This window comes from Capsella rubella, unplaced genomic scaffold (assembly GCF_000375325.1).
Source record: "Capsella rubella cultivar Monte Gargano unplaced genomic scaffold, Caprub1_0 scaffold_3, whole genome shotgun sequence".
In the NCBI taxonomy this organism is placed as follows: Eukaryota; Viridiplantae; Streptophyta; class Magnoliopsida; order Brassicales; family Brassicaceae; genus Capsella; species Capsella rubella.
The window spans coordinates 8,566,336-8,585,981 of record NW_006238921.1 but is presented as its reverse complement, the minus strand read 5'-3'; the positions used below and the strand labels follow the sequence as shown (position 1 = coordinate 8,585,981).

The following is a 19,646-nucleotide window of genomic DNA, read 5'->3' as shown; positions in this document are numbered from 1 at the left end:
CCACTGACCCAATTGTGAACGCAAATCGGGTCCAGTCTCAGAAAAGTAATCGATCACTAGTAATTGACAACTAAAACTACTCAAGACTCGCTGATGATTCCATTACCCCTAAAAAGGTGACTTGATTCATCGTCATTCTTTGTTTGTTGTACGGACTTCCATGGCTTCACATTTGTCGTCAAGCTAAACCCATCTCAAACATCGTGGAATCTTGAAAAAATGGGTTTCTACAAAAATCAAGAAAGCAGCACTGTAAAGGTACGTTTATTACCGTCTACACGGAAACGATCCCTTTTGGAATTTGAGTATCTGAATTCAGGAAAACTTAAAACAACATGGCACCAAAGTGTCTGAAAACAATGTTAGTGCTATTGTTTGATCATGTCTTTATATGCTTTATGACTGTGTCTGTCGACTAAGACGTCTGAACCTTACAACCTTGAAAAATGTTGCTTACCAGAACCCATTTCGAACTATATATATATATATATATATATACGCATTTTAGTTTCTCATTTCGTCACTCATCTTTCCTTTCTCTTCTATCACTGCATCGGCTGAGTTCACTCTTGTTGTGGGTGTTACTGGTAATGCTCATTCTATTTTAGAATCCAGTTTTTAGAACACAGTTATCATATTCTTCGTCTTTTGGGTGGTTCTTTTTGTTTCAGGCTCTTCTTGTGAGACATGAGAAAGCTTGTTACTGTCTTGATGAATATTGTGTTACTTATTGGAGCTATTCAAGAGGGCAAGTCTCATGGAGACCAACCTTTGTCAACAATTGCGATCCACAAGACATTATTTGAGCTGAATGAAGAAGCTTATGTCAAAGCCTCTCCAACAGTTCTTGGAACTGATGTAAAAAGGATTTATAATTTCTCCTTTTTTTAATATCATGCAAACTCTTAATTTACCACCTTTGATCTAACTTTCAGTGCTTATTTTCAGGGTAGACATAGTGATTGGGTGCTGGTGGAATATAGTTCTCCCCACCCATCAGAGGATGACTGGATCGGAGTGTTTTCTCCTGCAGATTTCAAGTATATATAACACACCTTCTAGTTAAAAGGTTTAGTTTTGATATGATAAAAGCTTTGCATTGCACTTGCACCTTTTTTGTTTGTTTCTACAGTGCTTCGAGTTGTGCTGCAGAAACCGATTACATCGATCCACCTCGACTGTGTTCTGCACCTATCAAGGTATTTTCCTCATCATGTTAAAATGAGTTTTATGCTTCTTGATGAATCTTAAAGTTTCCCCCCCCCCCCCCTTCCTCATCACAGTTTCAATATGCTAATTATAGCAACCCAGACTACATAAGTACAGGGAATGCTTCCTTGAAGCTACAACTCATCAAACAGAGAGCGGACTTTTCCTTCGGACTCTTCTCTGGCGGTTTTTTCAATGTAACGATCATTCACCCACAAGAGTCTTTAGATTTACAGGTTTTTTAGCTTCTAATTTAACCAATCGTTTGGTTTTGTTTTCTCCCTGTCTGCTAGTCAAAGCTTGTGGCCATCTCAAACAGAGTAGTCTTTCAGAACCCCAAGGCACCAGTTTATCCGCGACTGGCGCTAGGCAGAGAATGGGATGAAGTAAGATTTAGAAACCCCTTTTGGTTATTCTTTCTCTAGTACTGATACAAAGAGTAAATTATGGGTTTTGTAAAACTTGTTTTAAGCAGATGACGGTGACCTGGACTAGTGGTTATGGAATCGACTTTGCAGAACCGTTTGTCGAATGGGGCATTACAAAAGAAGATCGTAAACGGTCACCTGCTGGGACTTTGACATTCGGGCGAAACAGCATGTGTGGTGTGTAGATCCGTTATAACCTCAAAACCCATACTTACAACCCACACACACATTAGTAACATTGCCGCTTGTTCTGATTTAACAGGGCCTCCTGCAAGAACAGTGGGATGGCGTGATCCCGGATACATACACACAGCTTTTCTCAAAGAGTTGTGGCCTAATTCCAAGTTTGTTATTCTGTTCTGAAATGACGAATCAGCATCACAAAGTAATCTGGTATGCATATATCAATCACTAATACTTTTGTTTGAATAATATATATAGGTATACCTATAAAGTCGGACATCGATTGTACAGTGGTGCACTCCTCTGGGGTAAAGAGTATGAATTTAACTCTCCTCCTTTTCCTGGCCAAGATTCTTTGCAGCAAGTTATGATCTTCGGCAGCATGGGAACGGTTTGATTTTTTAGTCCAAATTACATTTTCCACTCTTTTTCTTACCATATTGTTCGTTGAAATAACTGTATTCACAGCTTTCATGTTCATTGGTGCAGGCTGAAGTTGATGGCTCAAATGAGTACAAAGATTTCCAACACGCTTCTCTCAACACGACAAGGCAGCTTATTCGACTTCTACAAGGTACTGATGCAGTTTTCCACATTGGAGATATCAGTTATGCAAATGGATACCTTTCCCAGTGGGATAAGTTCACAGCACAAATTGAGCCAATTGCTTCCACTGTTCCATACATGATTGCAAGGTCTGCGTTTTTTTCTTGATAAAATTGCAACCTTTCTGGTTCGTTAAAAGTGACTGCTGGTAATCCATTGTGCAGCGGAAACCATGACCGTGTCTGGCCCAACTCCGGATCTTTCTATCATGGTCTAGATTCTGGAGGAGAATGTGGTGTACCAGCACAGACAATGTTCTACGTTCCTGCTCAAAACAGAGCCAAGTTTTGGTACTTGATTGACTATGGAATGTTCAGGTTTTGCGTAGCCAACACAGAACTAGACTGGAGAGAAGGAAAGAGCAATACAACTTCATAGAGCACTGCTTCGCATCAGTTGACAGGCAAAAGCAGCCGTGGCTGATATTCTTAGCTCATCGCGTGCTCGGCTATTCCTCAGCGAATACATATGGTGCAGAAGGTTCTTACGGGGAACCAATGGGAAGAGACAGCCTTCAGAAGCTCTGGCAAAAATACAAGGTCGACATAGCTGTCTATGGCCACGCACATCAGTACGAGAGGACATGCCCTGTTTACCAGGTTAAAAAAAAAAGAAAATTATCATATTCAGCATATCAAAGATTGTTTTCATGCCAAAAGATTTGAGTTTTCAATTACCCTTTTGTAGGGCACTTGCATGCGTTCTGAAAAGACACAGTATGAGGGTCCATTGAATGGGACAATCCACGTTGTTGCTGGAGGTGGAGCAGCCAACTTGGATTACTTCTTTATCGCGCAACCGGTCTGGAGTTTGTCCAGCGATAGGGATCATGGGTTTGTCACACTTACGGCGATTGATCACAACAACCTTCTCTTCGAATACAAAAGAAGCGACGACGGAAATAACCACGACTCGTTCAAGATTTCAAGGGAGTACAAAGACATCTTGGCGTGCGCGTTCGATAGCTGTCCGGCAACAACGCTTGCCTTTTAGGAATCTTGAAGATAATAAAAACGCTCAAGCCCTTTTGTAGCTAATGAATAAAATTGTAATGTTTTGCTACTTGGATCTTTCAATGCTTCACATGTACCACTTCTTTTTCAGCGGATACCAAAGTAGATACTGTTTGGTTTAAACTCTCTATAGTTGGTGTTTGCTCTCTTGTTAACCCATAGCATTGCAAAATTGGACATTTGGTTCATCTTGTTGTTGCATGCTTTCAATTACAGAGCACTGGAACCACTAAGGCATCCAGAGTTTAGTTTTGTGAGAAAACAGAATGGTTTGAGGTGGACAATAGAATTTTTAGAACATTATTTGACTTGGGCATCACTAGTTCACTTCGTAAAATGAACTTTAAAGAACCATCATAGTTAATCAACAAATACACATCTTACCTCGTCATACATTACAATAGCTTTCCTTCTTCTATTTTATTTCGATGTTTATTGGGGTTTATTGGGGGTTTTGTTTTTCAACAACTTTCATATATTAGACTCAAATGAGCCAAAAACCGGGAACATTGTTTACATAAAGATTTTGGGGATTTAACTTCCAAAAGTAAATAGTTATTAATAATAATTGTTTTTTGTTAGTGAAATGAATCCCATGGTAATTACACTAACAAAATTTCCACGTGTAGTCAAAGAAGAAAAAATCAAATTCTTATTTCTTATTCTCTTCTAAAAACTTCATAGAAAAAATACCCAATATTATTATTTTTAATCTCACCAAATCACAAACTATTTATTATTTTAAAAAATAAAATACAAAGTTAACAATTCAACAAAAGTATTATAAAACTCACATAACTTACTCAAAAGCCATAATTTCTTAAATTTCAAAAAATCTTTTAAAGCTTTAATTCTATACACCCTTTTTACTACAAATCTTCTAAAATCACCTAACTATTAATTCCTTTAAATCTCACCAAACACAAACTATTTCTCCATTTTAGAAAGAGAAAATCCAAAATCCGAAATTTTGTTTACTCAAAATCCAAAAAATAATTATGGGAAAAAATCCAAAATTTCTTAAATCTAAAAAATATTCCAGAATTTTATGATTACACCCCTCAGATTTTGTGGTTCAACCATTACCAAAATTAGACTATAAAAAATGAAACAAAATTGGAAGAAAATATCAAAATTCACCATCAAAAAAAGTTTTGCCAAAGGAAAAAAAACTTCACCAGTGAGGAAGGGAAGAAAGCATCTACTTTAAGAATGGAAGCGGTTTCGTTTAAGCTTTTGTTATTGGTTTCTCTACTTGTTGCTGTCATTCGTAAGTAATAACATCTAAACAGAAAAAAATTAAAGAGGAATTGTGCATGTATGACTTGTGCATGTAATAACATCTCCATTTATATATATGCAGAAAATGGAGTTAGCATTCATAATAATGAAAGTTTTCTCAACCAAAACTCTCATACACCCAAAAAACCAAGATGCAGCGGCTGCCATGGTGGTGGTGGTGGTGGTGGCCGTGATGAACGCGGTCCACCACCTCCTTGTTGTAAAAAGGATAGTGATTGTAAGCAGCCTTGCCCATATGGTGGAGGTTTTTGCAGCAACCAATGCGAATGCCTTTGTAAAATGGTTAACGTTATGGATAATAATAATGTTCATTTCCAACAGATACCGATTGCAACATGAAATGTTCAAAGCAAAGGGTATTGCAAATTGGCAATTTAAAAGAAAACTCGGTTTGTACAATTTCGCATATGATGAATGCTTCTTATTAATAAAAATAAACATATGAATATTTATTTCTTTTGCTTTAAACATTAAAAAAAACTTAACTTCCCTAAATTTAAGCAATTTTAGGGAATGTAAATGTGAATTATAGTCCATAGTGTCATGCAAATTGGCCGTTGATGAAACAAAGTCTTTTTCTAGCTTTTTTAGCTTCATCTTTAACCATTCCTTGGTTTTGCTTATTTTCCTTGTTATAGCCAAAGCTTGTGGCAATCTCAAACAAAGTAGCTTTTAAGAACCCAAATCCACCAGCTAACTCGCGATTAGCACTAGGCAGAGAATGGGATGATGAAGTAAGATTCTACAACCCTTTTGGTAATCATTTTATGTGCTATTGAACCAAAGTAGTAAAAGATGAGTTTGTCTATAGATGACAGTAACATGGACTAGTGGTTATGGAGTTAACTTTGTTGAACCTGTTGTTGAGTGGGGCATTAAAGGAGGAGAGCATAAGCTCCCACCTGCAGGGACATTGACCTTCGGCCGCAACGGCATGTGCGGTGCTCCTGCAAGAACGGTGGGATGGCGTGATACATACACACTGCTTCCCTCAAAGAGTTATGACCCAATTCCAAGTATATGCCATGTGTTTTCTCTGTTCTGAACCCATAAAATTAGCTTCCCAAAAGAATCATGGTGAAAGCGTTCTATTAATTTGCTGCATAACCTAAAAAGCTTTCTTCCAACAACAGTAAAGTTACTTCTTGAGTTATATAGATAATGGGGGGACTAAGTAAATTACACGCATGCCTTTGTTACTATCACGCTTCTTCTTCTTTGTATCTTTCTCAATTCATTCATCACAACTAAAGATCTTGAAGAGATGATTCTTCATCATCCAAGATTTTTGGATTAGGTTTAATGAAGCAATGATAATTGTTTTATAAATCTATTAATCGACGATTTAATACATAAGTTGCACCAAAAAAGAGTTTTAAATTGATAGGAAACTTTAAGTCATCTCTACCCAACAATGACAAACAACATACTGTATATGAATAATATGTAAAAGAAAGAAAGATTTTAAGAGAAAAAGAACGTTAAAAAATTGCCGCTATAAAACGAATTTTCTTCGTTGTATGTTTCGATTAGGTTCTCCCCAAGAAATCTATTGTGATTTTTGGTTTTTTTTTTTCATGTTTTGAGGCAGTTTTTGACCTCATTCTTTATTCATCACTCCATATCTCTGAGGCTTTCACTTGTCAACCACAACTTCTTCTGGACAATGAGTATGACATTGTCTGAGTCTTGGTCTGATTCTGGTGCTGTCTTAGTTTCAACTGCTTCCCAATGCAAAGCCTTGAGATACTTCTTCACGAGGTCGATCACGGATTGTTTGTCTCTTATGAGTATGAAACCGCTTGGACGAAGTATACGGTCCATCTCCAACAACAAATCCTCTGCACTGCAACTTCTCTTCCTTATATCAGATATGATGTCCCAAGCGTGGAGTAAATCGTAAGTCCTCGGGTAAGTTGAGAACGCTTCACACCTGCGATATGAATAATATGATAAATCATAGAGGAACATATATTACTAATGGATTTTGATGAAGTGAAAGGTTAGAGGAGAAACAGACCAGCTGTGAACAGCTCCCATCAGGCCTCTGTCGTATATTAGTTTAAGTGTGTTTGGTCCATTTTCAGGAACAACATTCATAACCCAAACATCTTTTTCTTTCAGAGCAGCAGCAAAGGAACCCATGCTTGCTTTCATGTCCATTATGTTCCTCACAGTGTCTGATTGAATTTTTGGACTCAACAGATCCCAATAAGTATCTACTCTCTGCCTCCAAGTTTCCTGTATGGGCAACCAATAATATAAGGTTAATATAATCTTTATACTATTTGAGCTTCAATTGCAACAAATAAAAAATGTTATGGGTATAACATACCGTATCCTTCTCAAACATGTCAGTGGAATAGCCAAAATCAGCTAGCCGAGGAGGAGGAGAGGTTAATCGAGCAGGCCATGGAGCCAATGCACTTCCCTTGGATTTGTGGTCATCTAATAGAAACATTGAAAAATGAAATAGTAAGCCTATATGCTCACAGATATGCAATGTCACAAGCGTGTGGAGTTATTTATACGGAATTATATGCTCTGTCGATTGAATGTAACGAGAAGAATGAAAACTCACGGTCACTGTATTGAGTAATGCAGGCTTCCATGTTTACACCATACACAGCATCGGGGTCACTGTCAGAATTGCAAAGAGGAGGCTGGGTTCCAGGTTCTCTTTCCAAATAACAATCGTTTGTCAAAGGTTTTTGCCAAATTACAGTTTGATTCCTTTTGGCAGCTATTGTCCAACACATACGCCCCACAAGAGCACTCATTTCTCTCCATATTCTGAGGTCCTCTTCATCTTGTGCATACGCTTCTGGAGATGAATATGCGAAATAGCCACCAGGTCTTAGCACCCTGTCTAGCTCGAGAAGAAGAATACCATCTCTTTGAAGCCAATCGATTCGGCAACGCGAACAGTGAGCAAGTTCAAAGGATCTGCTTGGGTATGGGAGCCTCTTGGTCCCTAGAACGCCGAGGTATGCAGGAATCCCTCTCTCAAGAGCAAATTGGATTTGGTTCTGATGAACATCATTGGGTGCCAAGGACATTGTCATAATTTCTGATGCAAGAAGATAACCTCCAAAACTTGCAACACCACAGCCAACATCAAGAAATGTCCTCAGCCTTCCCCCATTGTTCAAAATATTGTTTGGAAATTTAAGCATCTGCAATATAAAAGATTCTTATCAGTAATTGAAGAAGGCTTATCTCTGTTGCACAAAAGAATTAGTAGCTGCTTTACATTTGCCATTGATGCAATATACTTATCAGCACCATAGTGAAAATGTGTGCCTCCGCCAGGGAAATTGATTTTTTCTCCTTTGACAACCATCCAGTTTTGGTCAGACTTCTCATGTGCAAGGTGAGTATGAGGAATATTCACTTTCCAAACTTCGTCTCTGCTTTTCGGCCATTTGATTGGAATCTAGACATATTGACAGAAAATTAGCTTTAAAATATGTCAAGACACTGATTACATCAACAGAGCTAGAGAAATGACCCACCTTATATCCTGGAGGAGGAGGAATCAAACAGTTAAATCGCCTTTCAGGAGGAGGACAATGGCGTTCATAGTGCTCCATCAAAGACAAGTCCAGCTTCAATCTCATTTGGTATATGAGATTCCTATCTAAGCAAGGAATAAGCTCAGAGTGCCGATCATCACACACCTTTGTAAGAAAAAAAGGAGTAATAACAATATTAAACCCCACAGTCTAATCATCCATTGGAATAAAGAAGAGTAAGAATAGTCTAATAACTCACAGGAAAGCTTCTTGGTGTGAAACCATTGCCTCCATCTTCTACATAAAACGAGCTAGAAGTCTCATCCTTCTTGGTATCATCGTCATCCCCACTCAACCCAAGTTTCCTCCCATACTCAATAGCTGATGCCCCATGGTTAGAGGACCCAAAGAACAAATATACAAAAACAAGTACTACCGCTGCAACACAGACCAAAACAATCACCGGCTTTTTCTTCCCTCCATCTGATCTCCCCCTCATCGCCTTTTGTGTATTAGTGATTACTCAAAAAAAGAGATTAAAAAAAAAAAAATCAAAAGTTCAATATCAAGAACCATTTATTAGTTTTCCAATTTCAACAATGCTGGTTAAGTCTACAAACACAGGACAAGCATCCAAGAACCAACTATCACGAAGAAATGATCATCTAGGCCTCACCAAGTATTATACAATCACCAAAGATAACTACTAACACTTAGTTTTCACACTAACATAAACACAATTCCCATAACGAGCTTGTTGGAGTTAATTCCTTTCTATCAAAAGATTAGATCCTGGCTCATGCCATTAACAATCTTAAAGTTGCTAATCATGGATCTGATTCAACAAATACCGAAACAACAACAACAACAACAACACAAAAACTACAATACGACACAAATTACGCACAAAACAAAATCGATTTTGGAAATTCCAAAAAAGTTACTCAAAGCGTAAACGAATTACAAAAAACCTAGTTGTTCCGAATCAAGCTTCAGAGATACAAGACGAATGGAAATGGAATGAAGAGAAAAGCGAATCAAAAGAACTCACTCACCAGTTAAGCTTCGAGATTTGGAAGAGACGAATACAAAAACAAACAGATCAAGATCGAGCGAGAGAGAGAGAGAGAGAGAGAGAGAGAGAGAGAGAGATGCAAAAATCGTATAAGGTCATTCAAATAGTGAGAGAGAGTAAGATTCGGATCTGTAGTAGAAGAAGTTTCAGAGACTGCTTCTTCTTCTTCTTCTTCGTCTCCTTTGGTCCTATATTGGGATTCGTACGAACAAAAGCAAACAAAGAGAAAAAAAAAAAAAAAGCGTCAAATTCGTTTTTTTTTCTTTTTTTAATTATTATTCCCATTGAAAATTTTCGTTGAATTTAAATTATTTTTTTAGTAGTAATTATTTCTGTGTGTGTGTCGGTGATATATATTTATTTTTGTTTCTGTAACATGAAAATATGAGATTTTAGTTTTATGATTTAATTCATGACTTTGTTTGTTTGCCTCTAGGGATCTACGCTTTTTTATTAGTGAGTGAATGTTACTAGGAAGAAAATAAATGACTCGATTTGGTTACACATGTCCATTAGTTGACTTATTTCAATTTTAATACTCCTTTAGTTGGTTAGTTAAGTATGCAACCAAAGTTAGGAGAATGATTTATATAATTCATTATACTACTAGAGTTTAAATGTTTAGATATTACATTAAATAACATGTTATTTCGAAATCTTTTCCTAAATCGTTTCCATTTGTAAATGGTTTGTTTAAGAATTTTGTATGTATATTGTTCGTTGTATTGAAATGGGTATTTTAAATTTTATTCGATCATCAAGATATGTTTAGGTATATCACAACTTTGTTCACTACTACAATTTGTCAATCAAAAACATAAAATTTGTTAAGACCTTTTAGTCCCATAAATGTTATCATTGTTAGGTTTTTTTTTTATTAATGGCCAAACTTTGATATACCGAAATGGACAAATACCAAAAAAAAACATACCTTTTTGAAAGTGGTGGTTGATCCATCCACATGGTTTTTTTTTTTTTTTTTTTTCTTAAGAGTCGAATTATACTAAACTTTAATTTTTCTAAATTTGAAAATTTAGTAAACAACTTCACGAATAAAATCACTAAGTTGAGAGATATGTACAAATCGGTTATGGTCTAATTCTAAAGGCCTGTAAATGAAAATGGGCTTTATAACATTTTGAGTAAAACATTCCAAGAAGAGAGGAGGAAACAACACAAGTAGAGAGATGATAGGGCAGAGAGATCAAAACACGTCTTGAAGATCTAACGAAGGAGAAAAAGACTTTAATGTCTTTTAGGCAAAACTTGTTGTTTCGTTTTCTTTCTTTTTCTTTCTCCATTATCGTTTTGAGCAGAGAGAGCTTCTGAGTTCTGACATGAAATGACAAATGAGACGGTGAGAGCGTGTGATGCCGTCTGACCCGCTTTGGTCCACCTACATATCAAATCTTCTTCACTCTTTCGTGTATTGTATATTTGTATTGTATTGTTTCCTTTTTTATCTTGTTGTTACCACTATTTTGGTCATATCATATGATAATTATTGACTAACAATTTATATATTGATACTAATTTGTAATATATATGACTAGGAGCAAATTTGTTGTCTTCTTACTATTTCCACGTGCACTCGTATGCGTTATGTTTCATTCATTCATCGTCAATGTATAACGTTAGATACGTACGACATAGTTTTTTGCAGTTCTTACATTTTATAACATCCCAAGATTCAAAACTATATGATATTTGATCAATAAAGATACCATATTGTTTGTAAAAAGAAAAGAAAAGAAAAAGTTTTTTACATTGTTAAGTATGATGAACAAAATATCAATACTTTATAAATGAGATAACGAATTTAACCCATGTAGTACTAATATATAGTTTTGTGAGATAAAGAAAGGCAAAGACTTTTTAGTAACAAGGACAAGAAACTGAATGATTTGCCAATTCCCTACCAATTTAGGACACTACAAAGGAAGGCATACGTACACACAGAGCCATGAAAAGACATGAACAACCATTTGATTCTGCATATCTTTCTTTTGTCACGTCTTATCGAAACTACAATAATATTCACAACTTATATTATAAGTTATTGGTCTTCTACGATTAGAGAGAGGCCACTTATGAAGAAATTTACACCGGAAATATCAACTAGTATAAGACAAACCAAAACTAATACTAGTATATTACTACTAATCAATATTTGGTCTTGCTGTGAGATCCGTAAATTAAAAAATTAACATAAAGTTCGTGTCCGATGCACACCCAAAACATTAGCTAGTGCTTGTATAAATTTTTCAATATATGCATAACAAACAATTTATAGGGTTTTTGTTTATAACTATAGAAATGAGGTTCTTCTTGATCATCAAAAACTTCGATATAAGTACTATCAAGTTTTATAAACCATAGAAAAAACCAACATAACTACAACTTTGTCATAGTTAAATTCTGTAAAAGGAGCGTATTATTTTCATTTTTTCATTTTTCTTAAGATAATACGCTATAATTACTCTTAAGATAAAACTTATGACTTGTCTAATGTATGTATCATAAATATACTAATCCATTTTTTATGTGAGGCAAAGCAAAAGGATTACAAATTTATTTAACACAAGAAAAATAAACAAAATCTTTAGCTTGCCAAATAAAGGATTAGGAAAAGAAAAGGGCATGTGGCTTTAAAACAACTTGTGCATGTTCGTCATTGACAAAATACTATAAAAGTTGTAAAACAAACGTACTTCATTGAAACATCTTACTCATGACTTAGTACTACGTACTAATTAGGGCTAGTAGAAATCACCGGCTGAGGCGGTGGTAGTGGTGGAGGAGGTCGCTTCCGCTTCTTCTTTTCATAGCTGATCCCACGTGCTTTAGCCTGCGAGTCACGCACTTCCCTTAGGTAGAGTCGAACGGCTCGTGCACCAAAAGGGTTCGTCTCTGGTGAACCACCGTTCTCTTCGAAAGCAGCTCTAAGACGACCAATGAGTGCGTCAAGACTACCCCAGGCTTGTCGGAGTGGACAGGCACATGGTGCTGGTGGGTTTGGGTGTCCAAAGAACGGACATAGGTTTGTGTGAACCTGGAGATACAAAGATCAAAGTTGGCGTTATAACTTCAGCATCTTTAATCTATATATAACGTTCTAGCTAGGATGATTCATCATAGAATATACATATATACAACTATCATCATAGACCATATCTTTTATACTTAAAAATTATTTGCTTATAATGATTGAGTTAACTTTATGAATAAATACAATTAACAATCATATTGAAAAACTATTTGTCGGTGATATATAGATGAAAATATATGATAGATTAACCTTAAGTAAGATTAATAAATGTATATCATTGAGACTAACCTCTCGTTTGTGAGAATAATAATACAATACATCAATAATAACCTTATTCGATTTTAGGTTTTTAGGTCAAAGAAACCCAAATTAGAGAGATAGGGTTTATTCATTTGGATCTATATCAGTGGAAACTTATCACAAAGTGTATCTTGATGTAAGAGATATATTAATATATGTATGTGTAAATTTTTTTACCTTGGTCTTGCCGAATTGGTCGAGGTACCTGAGGAATTCAAGAACATGAGCACCACTGCAACGAGAGAGAGAAAGTGGTGGACGGTGGTTGCGTAGGTACTGTCCAAAAGTGTTCCAATCTCTTCTCTTCTGATTCTCGTACCTGCTCAGCTGGTTAGTCCCGGAGCCACCGGAGGAAGAGGAGGAAGATGAGGAGGTGGTCGTGGTGGTGGCTGCAGCTGCGGCGGCGATCATGAGGTTTGTGTTATGTGATATGTTTGTTGCGCCCATAAAGCCGAGGATAGGATCCATGATATCAAGATCTGATAATTCAAGATTTGTATCTAGGTTATGATGAAGATATGAGAGGAGCTTTATGAGTTCTTTAAGTTGATAAGGGAAGATGGTGGGAGGAAAAAAGAAGAGGAGAGGGTATCGGAGTCATTGCTGTAAAGATTGAGTTGAATGCAAACATATAAATTAGGAATTATATATATTTGTTTCTCATTTAAGCTTTTGCTTGACTTGACTAATAACAGTGGAATAGATAATAATGCAATGTATAGAGATTGAGTTAAAACACTACTAAACATGTTACGTATATATCTTAAATCACTATTGTTGTGTAAGAAGACTTTGAATAGTTTCGGCTGATGAGGATTAAAGGGGTATGGTTGGTTAAATTATAAACTATATAAGATATAAATTATAGTTTTTACTTGTTCAAATGCTTAAAGTTTTCTTTTTAGTAAAAAAAATGTATGATGGTTTTTATCAAATTTACACATTCACAAATGTTTAGTGTGCCATGCCATGTTCTTGGTTTGGCACCGAATAGCAAACACTTTTGGTATACGTAATAGGTCATTCAAAACACATTTTTGTGCGTGAATGTTGTTAATATATGATAGTGCAAATAAGTTTGCTTAGTGTCCGTGGTAGACAAAATCACATATGTTCCGGCTCGTATGGTCTTTCAAACAATAGTGTCTATAATATATGCAAAGTGCGGAATAATCATAACCACAAAAACTCACTCCAAACCAATGGACAAGTGAGTTCTTGAGAGGTAGGAATAGGATGGTCTCTTACACCAAAAATGCAAACAATTTATAATGTAATGATTCATTTTACCACACTTCTATACAAAATCTAGACAAATACAGTAGTTTATAGTTAAATTGGATGGAATCAAATCAAAGTGATCAACGATATACACAACTAGTTAGAGGTAGAGAGACTAGGGTGGGCAGAGAAAGGAATATAGTGACGAGTGAAGACGATGGCTTTTTGGTTCTTGGTGATGAGTGGACAACACCTGCTGGAGTGAAAAGACGAGATTGCTCCTGAAAGAAGTTAGGGGGCCAAAGGGGTAACTTGTAGCAGAGGTACAAAACTGGATGGGGACAGAGAGGGAAAAAAGAAGAAGAAGAGAGAGCAGTGGAGTGTGATTTTTGAATGGTTTACTTAATAAAGGAAGGAGAAATGTTGAGTCAATCAATCAAATCTTACTGTTCTATTTTCATGTCATTGTGGACCATGTTATATTTTTTTTTCACTTTGGTTTCTTTCTTTTTGGATATTTTCTCTCTTTTACAAAAAAAAAAAAAATAGACTTATAATTTTTCTTAAAGTTGTGTTTATTTAGCAACCGAAGTTAACTTTTTACAGAATATATAATGATAATGCTATTGTTATTGGAAAAAAAAAAGAGAGAGAAATCTAGAATATAAATCATATTGAAATTATTAGTTTTCTAGCTATGGTATAGATTGTACAAACCAGTTTTTTCATTTGACCATAGAAATTATTGAGCTTATAAAGTTAAAATTTGTTAAGAGAGGCTATTATATAAGAGTCATTATATAAGATTTGTTAAGATTTATTATATAAGTCATTATATAATATTTGTTAAGAAATGATGGTCTAAGAGCAACCTCATTGCAGAGATTTAATTATGGTATCTTAAGAGTAGTTTATTAATTAATTGAATTAGTAGAGAGTATAAGATATGATTGCTTGTTATATGTTTTTTTGGTTGATTAATGGTAGGTTCTTAAGTATAGTATTTTAGGAAAAAAAATAATTATTAAAAACATAATAATATTATTAGATTATAAAAACTTTAAAATATACAAAACATAATAAGAATTTAATTATTAAAAACATAATAATATTATTGAATTATTAAAATTTTAAAACATACACGTATCTGTATCTTACCCTCTCTTCTATGAGAAATGAATTATTGTTTTTTTTTTATATTTCTTCTTCTAACCAATAGAAACGTGACATGTAGCTGTATCTTACCCTCTCTTCTATATCTTCTCCAAGATACGATATCTTGGTAATTAATTATGTTTTTGCTTTAAATTTTTTTGATTAATTAGCTAAGATATAACTTAAATCTCTGCAATGAGGTTGCTCTAAGATCATTAGATTTTTTATTTTTTGGATTAGGGTTATCTTCATATCCTCTATTTAGTTATTAGACTTGTACTCACTCTATAGTTTTGTTTTAATACATCTAGTCTATAGTTGATGGCTCTTGATTCCATTAATAGCAATGACATGAAGCTTCTCTTTATGCTACATTTGGTGGTGGGGATATCTTTATCTTATATATGCTATAGGCTATATAGCCCACTTATTTTATTCTAATTTCTAACCAAAAAGAGTAATTGTCCACTGAATATGTAACCCTATCATACACTTTTGTTATTTTTATAAAAGAAGTCTATAATACATATTAGTCATAAACTCATATGTATGTTTTTGTCATATATATACAAAAACCGGAATTGAATGCATCCCTTCAACAACCAAAGCTAGCAAATTTAAAGCACTCCCGGAATCCATAAACAATAGTTTAAAGAGCTCTGGAGTCCATAAACAATAGATTCAACATGAAATATTTTTGAGAAATAAAAACTTTATACAAACTACATCCATACAAAAAACCAAACAAAACCCAAGAACTAAACCTAAATATACTATTGTTATGTATTTTGGTTTTTGCCATTACAGCTTTATATATCAAATAATTAAAAATCCATCAATAGTGCTAAATTTAAAAAAAAAAAAAAACAAGTAGATGTGACAAAGTTCTTTGTTTCTTGATAGTTGATACCCAAAAAAAAAATAAAGTTCTTTGTTGCTATCCTCAAAATTCAAAAGTTACATATGTATCCAACGAAATATAATCAAAATATGTCCATCTTTGTTTTCTATATATAGGAGTATGATTTAACAATTGAGACATACAATAATTGCTCAATGTACTTATCGTGGAAGCAAGGAGAGCTATAGTCTCATATTGATAACGAGTACGATAATTGAGTAATTAGCGGAAAAGTTATCTGAACACAAACAGTTAACTTATTAACCCATTCAACTTTTTTCCGTACAATGATTAATTATTGCTGTTCTTGCTTTTTGGAACCAAACCAATCCCTAAAACGATTCGTTACAAATAATTTAAATTAAACAGTATTAATCAAACACTCGTTACATTCTTTATTCCAAAAATTACATTTGAACTGTTCAAACTTTTATAAGACAACGAGTATGGTATTCATTTTTTTTTTTGTTGGAGCAAAACTTAGTTTCAATGGTTGAAAAAAAATCTATATCTCACTTCTCAGAGAGACAATGAAGGAGGAAAAATAGTCCCATGGACTTTGAAACAGTCTCTCTTTCAGACAAGGTAAAAGCCTCATAACCTTATTGATGTCGACGTAACATCCTCATTTCTTTGCTTTGATATTCTTCAAACAAGACACGGGACATAAACCGCATCAGATGGAGCATCTAGATCATATTGCACACTGTCTACTGCTTCGTTGTTACCACTATTTGTTGAAGCTGGAAGAGAAGAGACGATGGTCAATTCAGATGCTTTCTTGACAGGTTAATGCAAGAGCAAAAGATTATATAATGCAAGAGTAGATAAACCAGAGACATGTGATCAATTTAGATGCTTTCTTGGCAAGTTAATCATATTTGTCAGCAACTAAACATTAATGTATTCTTATGCCTAACTATTTGAGGCGCAGGGCGTGGTCCTGTGGCTTGGGATTATCCAATCAACATCCACAAAACTAGAGGTTTCATGTCAACAAACATATAAAAGCATGCAGAGGATTATTGTTGTATGTAGATTAAATATTTTAATTAAACTTCCATATTAGGAAATTAGAACGTTATCATTATATAACGCCCAAACATCAATAGAGCGCGTTATAAAATACTTATTTTGGAAATTACATTCATATTTCATAACTGTTCATTATCTAACGTCAAAGTAGTTAAAGAAAAAAAAGAAAAATAAACACCTTAAAATTTCTCGAAATCTCATATTTGTGGTAACATGCAACAATGTACCAGCAATGACTACTCCACTATTCCTTGTATTTGATACAAATGAAAAATAAATAAAAAAAATAAAGAAACTTACACATATATATGCATGGTTAGGTTTCAGAATCTGGCTCCTTCTCGTTGTTCTGCTCAGGTTCTGACAAATCAGACGGAGGTGGAGGAGCGATAGGTGAGTCAGAAGCTGTTGGATTCGATGATGTTGTTGAAGTCGAACTATAACATTTAAGCAACCTCTCTTTGTTTTTAGTCCACCAATCTTCTGCTTGCTGCTCATCAAATCTTTTTTTACTAAACCTAACTCGTCGGAAGATCTTGTTACCATGCATGTCTACCTCATAAGTCACATAAACACCAGGCTCAAATTGTTCTTTGCTTTCTTTCCCACTTGTTCTTGATGATGAAGCTTCTGAACTCTGTGGCCTTGATGAATTCGATGTCTCCGTTATACTTGAGTTGGATGATACTTTTTGATCTTGGTATGTATTTGTAGAAGAATATGTTTCTTGTTGTTCTTGTCCCGAAGTTGTAAGTGTTTCTGATGTTTCGTTTGCGTTTAGATAAGCTTCAGCTTGAGAGTTAATAGATTCAAATGCTTCACTCTCTTCTGGAGGTAATTTATCCTTTAACCCTTTCAACTGAAACATGAAAACAAAACATAACTCTCCAATGAATATGTTTTTGGGTGAAAAAAATTGTATTTAATCTCTTTTTGAGTTTATGAGATTTTATTACTAAACCAGAGATGGAGCAAACCTGTTCTGCTACAGACTTAAGTGCTTCTGTTGCAGCTTTGTGCTTGGACGATTGTTTTGCAGCTACTTCATAAGCTTCTTTAGCTGCTTTTTGGAATCTCTCAATCTCTGTCCCTTGATTATTACATCTTTGTTTCAAATTCTTGACCTAAACATTTTGAGAAAGTTGTTTCAATAACAAGCTAGGTTTATTATATTGTTAGTGTTTTGTGACTGAACAAAGAAATGATAAATAAAAGATACCTGACTCTGCAACTTTGTCATTTCTTGGTTCATAACTTCATTAGTCTTTTTCAAACTATCAACAACACTCCTTGAAAATCCAGAAGTGCGTGGAGGGCTCTGTCTTCTTGCATAAGGAGAGGAAGATCTTACAGGTGGAGGTGGTGATGGACATGATTGTCCAACAACAAGTAGACGTGGTGGAGTAGTACTAGGAGCAACAACAGGTTTGAAAGCATTTTGAATGGCGCTAAGCGGACTCGGGAAAGCAATGTCTTTAAGTTGCTGGAGAGATGGAACTTGTGAGGCACGTGCATTAGAAGACTCAGGTATGGATCCATGCTTTAACGATGACCTAACTGAATTTGTAGCTGCGGACAAGAGAACTTTCGATGTTCTTGTTGTTTCTTTATCAATTCTTACCGATCCATCTACTGACCGACTAGAAGATGCAACATTGTTTCTGTTTGCATTAGAGGTATAACCAGACTCTGCTGCTTTAAGTTTACTGTAACATGCATCACATACTCGATGTGGTTTCCCTGGAGTTGGAGCTAATGCTGCTTTTAAAGCTTTCTTTGAGCTACAAGCATGACAATGGACTAAACCACAGTTATAACAATTATGTCTCTTTCTAGTAAATCCAAATGCTTGACGACATCCAGAGCATATTGATTGATCCGCTCCAGATACCCACTTATGTATACATATACTCGATGTGAAGTTTGAGCCGCAAGATAAACTTTTCACATGCCTGTCTCTCAAGGCTTCAACTAAAGTTGGTGTTCTTTTATCCTCTGTATCTCCATGTCCTAATCTTCCATTAGCACCTCTTCCCCATGTGAAGACTTCACTTCTAGAAGTCAAAACCGCGACATGCTGATCACCGCACGCGATTTCTTCGACGAATTCTCCAACCAATCGATCTTGTACTAAGCAAGGTAACTTACCATCAGATACTGAGTTACCTAGCTGACCATGTGCAGTACCACCCATAGTAAAAACATGTCCTGATGTTGTGAGTGCGACTGTAAATGTATGCCCACAAGCAATCTTATGAAAGTTGTAGTCAATAAGAGAAGAGACACAAGTTGGAAACAAGTAAGTCTCTTTGTTTCCATGTCCTAACCTGTTTTTGTCACCATCACCCCAAGTAAACAACTTCCTAGAAGACATACTTGTACCGGTCTGACCCATAACTTCTACAATCGCCGCGGTATGCCAAACACTACAAGCTACCTTCACTGTTTTTAAACCGTTCAATGACTGTACTTCCTTAGGATATGAAACACTTTCTCTATTTCCATGACCTAAAACTCCAAATGCTCCATCACCAAACGTGAATAGCTTCCCGTTTGCAGTAGCTACAGCTGAGTGCCATGTTCCACAAGCAACTGAAAGCACTTGAAGACCTTCTAGTGGACCAGAGACTCTTTTAGGTATCCAATGGCTAATA

General features: G+C 35.3%; 4 protein-coding genes and 1 pseudogene across 5 annotated transcripts in view; 2 read left to right on the top strand and 3 right to left on the bottom strand.

The window, feature by feature from the left end:
- The first annotated feature begins 236 nt into the window (after positions 1-236).
- On the top strand, positions 237-3,627 carry LOC17893928 (annotated as a pseudogene).
- A 950-nt stretch (positions 3,628-4,577) lies between these two features.
- Positions 4,578-5,197, top strand: LOC17893410 (defensin-like protein 260). Its single transcript, XM_006300126.2, has 2 exons — positions 4,578-4,709; positions 4,803-5,197. Exons 1-2 carry the CDS (start codon positions 4,652-4,654, stop codon positions 5,078-5,080), a joined length of 336 nt encoding a protein of 111 aa, XP_006300188.1. The 5' UTR covers positions 4,578-4,651; the 3' UTR covers positions 5,081-5,197.
- An 881-nt stretch (positions 5,198-6,078) lies between these two features.
- On the bottom strand, positions 6,079-9,562 carry LOC17893514 (probable methyltransferase PMT1). The gene is made up of 8 exons (XM_023786052.1): positions 9,312-9,562; positions 8,516-8,794; positions 8,257-8,421; positions 7,995-8,177; positions 7,323-7,917; positions 7,077-7,189; positions 6,762-6,982; positions 6,079-6,674 (listed from the first exon to the last, which is right to left on the bottom strand). The coding sequence occupies exons 2-8, from the start codon at positions 8,753-8,755 to the stop codon at positions 6,356-6,358; spliced, it is 1,836 nt and encodes a 611-aa protein (XP_023641820.1). The 5' UTR covers positions 8,756-8,794; positions 9,312-9,562; the 3' UTR covers positions 6,079-6,355.
- A 2,293-nt stretch (positions 9,563-11,855) lies between these two features.
- Positions 11,856-13,316, bottom strand: LOC17890958 (protein LIGHT-DEPENDENT SHORT HYPOCOTYLS 4). The gene is made up of 2 exons (XM_006298544.2): positions 12,858-13,316; positions 11,856-12,383 (listed from the first exon to the last, which is right to left on the bottom strand). The coding sequence occupies exons 1-2, from the start codon at positions 13,146-13,148 to the stop codon at positions 12,081-12,083; spliced, it is 594 nt and encodes a 197-aa protein (XP_006298606.1). The 5' UTR covers positions 13,149-13,316; the 3' UTR covers positions 11,856-12,080.
- A 3,992-nt stretch (positions 13,317-17,308) lies between these two features.
- The window catches only part of LOC17891785 (PH, RCC1 and FYVE domains-containing protein 1), a 3,942-nt gene continuing 1,604 nt past the window's right edge, over positions 17,309-19,646 (bottom strand). The window contains exons 7-9 of one of the 2 annotated variants that reach the window (XM_023786769.1): positions 18,212-19,646; positions 17,970-18,116; positions 17,309-17,851 (exon numbers count right to left, since the gene is read on the bottom strand). The exon at positions 18,212-19,646 is cut by the window's right edge and continues 2 nt beyond it. In XM_023786769.1, the coding sequence (XP_023642537.1) occupies positions 17,309-17,851; positions 17,970-18,116; positions 18,212-19,646 (2,125 nt within the window). The remainder of the gene's footprint in view (positions 17,852-17,969; positions 18,117-18,211) is intronic. The other variant, XM_006300228.2, reaches the window with a different exon arrangement.

Excerpts from the sequence above, each read along its gene's own strand:
- LOC17893410 (XM_006300126.2), top strand. The coding sequence starts at position 4,652 with ATGGAAGCGGTTTCGTTTAAGCTTTTGTTATTGGTTTCTCTACTTGTT. Across the intron at positions 4,710-4,802 it reads TCTACTTGTTGCTGTCATTC|AAAATGGAGTTAGCATTCAT; the intron begins GTAAGTAATAAC and ends ATATATATGCAG.
- LOC17893514 (XM_023786052.1), bottom strand. The coding sequence starts at position 8,755 with ATGAGGGGGAGATCAGATGGAGGGAAGAAAAAGCCGGTGATTGTTTTG. Across the intron at positions 8,422-8,515 it reads TCACACCAAGAAGCTTTCCT|GTGTGTGATGATCGGCACTC; the intron begins GTGAGTTATTAG and ends TTTCTTACAAAG. Across the intron at positions 7,190-7,322 it reads CATTACTCAATACAGTGACC|ATGACCACAAATCCAAGGGA; the intron begins GTGAGTTTTCAT and ends TGTTTCTATTAG.
- LOC17890958 (XM_006298544.2), bottom strand. The coding sequence starts at position 13,148 with ATGGATCCTATCCTCGGCTTTATGGGCGCAACAAACATATCACATAAC. Across the intron at positions 12,384-12,857 it reads ACCAATTCGGCAAGACCAAG|GTTCACACAAACCTATGTCC; the intron begins GTAAAAAAATTT and ends TTGTATCTCCAG.